At 40.8% G+C, this 6,000-nt stretch overlaps 1 protein-coding gene across 2 annotated transcripts in view; it reads right to left on the bottom strand.

The window, feature by feature from the left end:
- Positions 1-1,007: 1,007 nt before the first annotated feature.
- Positions 1,008-6,000, bottom strand: part of LOC143025457 (uncharacterized) — a 43,686-nt gene continuing 38,693 nt past the window's right edge. For both annotated transcript variants that reach the window (XM_076185147.1, XM_076185148.1), the window contains one exon: positions 1,008-2,215. In XM_076185147.1, the coding sequence (XP_076041262.1) occupies positions 2,055-2,215 (161 nt within the window). In that variant the 3' untranslated portion in view covers positions 1,008-2,054. The remainder of the gene's footprint in view (positions 2,216-6,000) is intronic.

Raw genomic sequence — 6,000 nt, 5'->3', positions numbered from 1 at the left:
CCCTTCCTCTTATCTTTGCTCCTCCTGGATGATGGGTCACCCCTGCATCTTGCCCAATGCCCTGGGTCAAAAGCAGTGTAGCAAGACACAGCATATCCATAGCAAGGCTACTTCATTTAATTGGCAACAGCCCACTCTCCATCCCCTCATCCAGAAAAAGAGATGGGGAGAAATCCCTTCGGGCTGCATCAAAATATCATTCACACACATTCCCCCACCCCAACCCACTCCCTTCCATACATCACAGCATCATCCATATACAACCATTCTCCATTCATCCCTATCTTCTGTCTTCTCCCATCCTTCCTCAACAGACATTCCCCTCTTTCCCAATGCCCATTTTACCCCATCCATCCATCTCATCCTTGGTCACTCCTTCATGTTCACTCCTTCCACCTCTGCCTTCCACACATCCTTCACTAGTCTTTCTTCACTCATTCATTCTATGTGTCCAAACCATCCCAATACTCTTTCATCAACCCCATCTCCCAACTCCCTTTCAATTCCCACGCTCCTCCTCACCTCCTCATTTCTCACTCTATCCAGCCTAGTAATCCCTATAATACTTCTAAGGCACCTTATCTCAAAAATATTCAAACTCCTCCTCTCTTATGTTCCATTTTCCTACCATATACAGTGCTGTCGGCACAATCACTCCATACAATCTCCTCTTAGCATCCATCTCCAAATGGTTATTTCTCATTACACTTTTTAATCTCCTGAAGAGGAGGAGGAGGAGGTAGGAGGAGGAGGAGGACAAAGAAGAGGAAGAAGAAAAAATAAATTAAAATAAAATAAAAAAGAGGTAGGGGCTAGGATGAAGAGAGTGATTTTTCAAAAGGAAGTCATTATCTTTTATAACCTACTGGACACAATACATAATTTTAGTCATCAAAACAATATATATTGTTATTATACATGCTATTCTAGTATGTCACATTTTTAACAACATCCCTTCAAGAAGAGTAATAGAACAAAAAGGAAAAAAAGAAGAAAAAAGAAGAAACTCATTTTTCAAAGATATGTCATTCTTTTCACAACCTCCTGGATACAAGAACATACAACTTTCATTATAAAGAAAAAATCTATTATTACCAAACAGTATATTTCTCTATCTCTTCACCAGGTTCTGAATGCAACTTTCACTTCACTTATCCATAATAATCAATAATCTTTGTCAAAATCTTTTTACACAATTATCTTTCTCCGTTACACAATTAAAAAGACTTCTTAAAGAATATGTACAAAAATAGAAATCCTGCATTACATTTGCATCCATGGAGTTGCAAGTTACTATTTTACATTATATAAAAACAATTCAAACCTTTTGCTGTTATTGTCATCTTGTGGATTTGTTTCAGCTGCCACAACCCCATTTCAGTCAGCCAAAGGGAAACTCTGTGCAGGAGGACTAAATCTGTTTCAATTAACCCTTTCACTGCAACTGATTTCTCGTACCTTCATTCTGGCCAACAATGACTATTCATCGGAGGGAAATCCCCTGTACATCAAAAGGGTTAATTGTGAGTATAGCATTTTTAAGACAATATTTTCTTTTTTTTTATAACAAACACATAAAAAGAAAAATTAGTTGCAAATCCCTTTTTGTTCATATCAGCACTTCCAGAGATTAGATGTGGAAACCCACCTTCCAGAATAACTTCTCCTTTAACACTAACAGCAATACTTGAACCAGTCACTAGCACCATCAGTAAATTTCTTGACTCTTTCAACATAGAGGCCTGAGAAGCAAAAGTTTCAATACGAAAGAGTCCACCGAAGGAGGCACATCAGCAGTGATCCCATACTCTAGAGACATAACCTTTTAAGGCATATATTCTGTGAATTATTTGTAGTATTTTTTTCAAATTCATGTCATATTGTATAACAACTATTTCTATTATTCACTGTACTACTTATATCACTGAAATTATCAAAACTGCCTTTACCAACATTCTGGGTCATCAGAGTTAGGGAAAAATATATTTCAGTTCATGATCACAAGAGACTGGGAAACACTGCACTCCAGTCATCAACTCCCATAACAAGAATCATCAACCATCATTCATCACATAGACTTTAGGTTGTGAAAAGATCCTAATCCCGTCCTCAATTTGAGCCAGCTTTGCTTCCAGCTCCTTGTAGAGATGTTTAACACGCAGTGTGTCTTGAGAGATTGGAAGGGATGAGAGTTCTCGCATCACAGCTGCTTGACCTAGAAAAAAGTCCAGTTATGTCAGAGATACACAATTCTATAATCACTCAGTATCAACATAGAATAAGCAAGGCCACAGAATCCAACTGCACTAGATGCACCCACCATATAGAGGATATTGAAAAACTCATCCTACAATGGCCCACACTAATAATCCCTAGACAACAACTTAGTATTTCTTCCCTGAGAGACTTATGGGCCTGCCTCATGGAAATGGCTGGTTACCTGGGAGTACTGGGTCTCTTGCAAGATAGCCCTGAGGCAACAGATTGATAAACTGATGGAAACTAAAGTACATACTCATACATAAAGAAATAAGACAAAACATACAAATGGGGCTATTCATTTTTATATATTCTATTTTGCCAATTTCCTGGGGCAATGGCCTCGTTGATTAATGGAGACTAAAGTACATATTCATACATAAAGAAAAGACAAAACATGCAGATGGGGCTATTCATTTTTATATATTCTATTTTGCCACGGGGGAGTGGGAAGGAGTGAAGGATAGAGTAAAACTAGGTGTGGAGGAGGAATGGGAATGGTTCAAGGAGGGAGTAACAAAGTGTGCAAAGATGGTGTGTGGAACAAGAAGGACAGGAGGAAATAAAAGAAAGGGTAGTGAATGGTGGGATGAAGAAACAGAAGGTTGTAGAAGAGAAGAAGCGAGCCTTCACAGATTGGTTACAAAATAGGACGAGAGTCATATGAGAGATACAGAGAAAAGAAAAGAGAAGTAAAGCAAAAGGTAAAGGAGGCAAAGAGGAGAGCAGATGTGAAATGGGGTAAGAGTATGACAGAAAATTTTGAAAGTAATAAAAAGATGTTTTGAAAAGAAATTAAGAGGAAGAGGAGGTGAATCAAGTAGAGAAGAAAAGGTAAAAGGTGCAGATGGAGATATGATAATGGATGAGAAGGCAGTAAGGGGAAGATGGGAAGAACATTTTAGGGCGTTGCTAAATGTGAAGGAGGATAGGGAGAAAAGATAGCTCCAGTGGGAAATGCTAAGAAAATGACTGTGATGAGTGAGGAAAATGGAGGAGAAATAAGGAAGGATGAAGTGAAGGCAGTTGTTAAGATGATGAAAGCAGGTAAGGCACCTGGTCTGGATAGATGCCAAGCAGAATATCTTAAAAAAAAAAGGAGGTATTGTGATGATTATTTAATGTTTGCTGGAGAGAGGGTAGAGTGCCGGAGGACTGGAGGAGTGCCTGTATAGTTCCACTTTACAAGGGAAAAGGGACCAAGTGTGAGTGTACTAGTTTCAGAGGGATTAGCTTCTTAATTGTAGTTGGGAAGGCTTATGGGAGGATCTTGATTGAGAGGATTAGGAGAGGAACAGAGGGAGTAATTGGTGAGGAACAGTGTGGATTTAGGACGGGTAGAGGTTGTGTAGATTAGATTTTTGTGGTAAGACAGATATGTGAGAAAGCTATAGGAAAGGGGAAGGATGTTTTTTGGGCCTTTATGGATCTGGAAAAGGCTTACGATAGGGTAGACAGAAAGGCACTGTGGGAGGTTTTGCGGATATACGGGATAGGAGGAAAGCTTCTAGGAGCTGTCAAGAGTTTTCATGAGAGTAGTACAGCTTGTGTCAGGATTAGAAATGGAGAGAGTGAGTGGTTCGAGGTAAAGGTGGGACTTCGTCAAGGATGTGTTATGTCGCCCTGGCTGTTCAACTTATACATGGATGGGGTAGTGTGAGAGGTAAATGCAAGGGTAGTGGGTCAGGGATTGGAGATGGTTAAAGAAAATGGAGAAAAGTGGGAGGTGAGCCAGCTGTTGTTTGCGGACAACACTGCACTTGTGGCAGGATTGGAGGAGGGATTGAGGAAGTTGATGACAGAGTTTGGGAGAGTGTGTGATAGAAGAAAGCTGAAGATAAATGTTGGTAAAAGTAAGGTGATGAGATGTACAAGGGGTGAAAGTGGCAGTAGTCTGGAAGTGAGCATTAAGGGAGAGCGACTGGAGGAAGTGGATAGTTTTAGATACTTGGGTGCAAATGTAGCAGTAAAAGGTGGAGTGAAGGTGGAGGTAGAATGTAGATTGAGAGAAGCAAGTAAATGCCTTGGTGGATTAAAAAGTGTAATGGGGAATAGACATTTGGGAATGGAGGCTAAGAGGAGACTATATGAAGGAGTGATTGTGCCAACAGCACTGTATGGGGCAGAAACATGGAACATAAGAGAGGAAGAGAGGAGATTGAATGTGTTTGAGATGAGGTGTCTGAGAAGTATGATGGGAGTTACTATGCTGGATACAGTGAGAAATGAGGAGGTGAGGAGGAGAACAAGGGTGGAAAGGGGGTTGGGAGATAGGGTTGATGAAAGAGTATTAGGATGGTTTGGACACATGGAAAGAATGAGTAAAGAAAGACTAGTAAAAGAGGTATAGAAGGCAGATGTGGAGGGAGTGAACATGAAGGGATGTCCTAGGATGAGGTGGATGGATGGGATGAAAGGGACTTTGGGGAAGAGGGGAATGTCTGTTGAGAAAGGACGGGAGAGGATAGAAGATAGGGGTGAATGGAGAATGGTTGTATATGGATGATGTTGTGATGCATGAGGTGGAATGGGTGGGGGGATGGGGGGTGAGGTAGTATGTATGAGCAAAATTTGACGCAGCCCAAAGGGATTTCTCCCCATCTTCTCCTTTATGCATGGAGGGACAGAGAGGGGGGGGTCGCCGATTTAATGAAGTGGCCTTGCTGTGTCTTGCAACACTGCTTCTGACCCAGGGCAGTGGACAAGGTGCAGGGATGACCCGTCATCCAGGAGGTGCTAAGATGAGAGGGAGGGTGGAAGGGTGTGGAGTGTATTCAGGGATGGAATGGGTGGGAATGATTTTATGCCTTTTCCTTTTTGGCTACCTCCCTTATAAGGGAGAAAAAGCCTTGGTATATGTATGTATGTGCATTTTGCCAATTTCCTGTTGATCTGATTCAACTCAAGGGAAAGTTTCTCCTATCATTTACAAGTTGAAAAATATATTGATTAACACACAGATGATGGTAATAACACTTACATCTATAAATCTAATGACTACCTTTCTTACAAGTGGGAAGAAGTCATTGGTTTGCAGACAGATCTATATGCTACCATATTTCTCAAACACTTCTCAAACAATTTTAAATGTATCCTTTCTGCTTCCTTTACATTCCAAGTCTCTGCCCAATGCAGTGTTGTAGGCACAACCATCCCTGCATATAGTCTCCTTTTTGCATCCATCCTGGATACCTGTTTCTCATGACACTTTTCATGCCCCTAAAACTTGCTCCTTCACTACTGTTTACCTCCACCCTAACTCTTCCATTCCCTGCTACAATGACCAATCTGCTGTCTGATCCATGGGCTTTAGGTTCCATCCAGAGCCACTGGGATTGCCCACAAATCACAGAAAAAAATTGTAAAATTCTCTGTACTGCATGAATGCAGCAGGAAGTGTAAGCATTGATGAACCTTGGAAGTGGGTGGCAGGAAGATAATCCTCTCTGATCTTCATCTCTGGATTAAAATTTGTAATATAACATTTGATGCTATGTATTTACCTAGTTATATTTTGTGGGAAGAGAGCTATGTTCGTAGTGACCCGCTATTGTATCTTTCTGCATCCAGTTTTTTCTTTAAGTCATGTATAGTTTTGGCACTGGCTGTTTCCTCTTTCAGTTTGTTCCAGTTTGTATTCTTATACATGGATGGGCTGGTGCAAGAGGTAAATGCAAGGGTGATGGGTCAGAGATTGGAGATGGTTAAAGAAAATGGAGAAAAACTGAGAGGTGAGCCAGC

Source organism: Oratosquilla oratoria, chromosome 5 (genome assembly GCF_046742065.1).
Source record: "Oratosquilla oratoria isolate Oo_2021 chromosome 5, ASM4674206v1, whole genome shotgun sequence".
NCBI classification, from domain to species: Eukaryota; Metazoa; Arthropoda; class Malacostraca; order Stomatopoda; family Squillidae; genus Oratosquilla; species Oratosquilla oratoria.
Note: the sequence above shows the minus strand (reverse complement) of the source record. Positions and strands in the feature narration are given on the sequence as shown.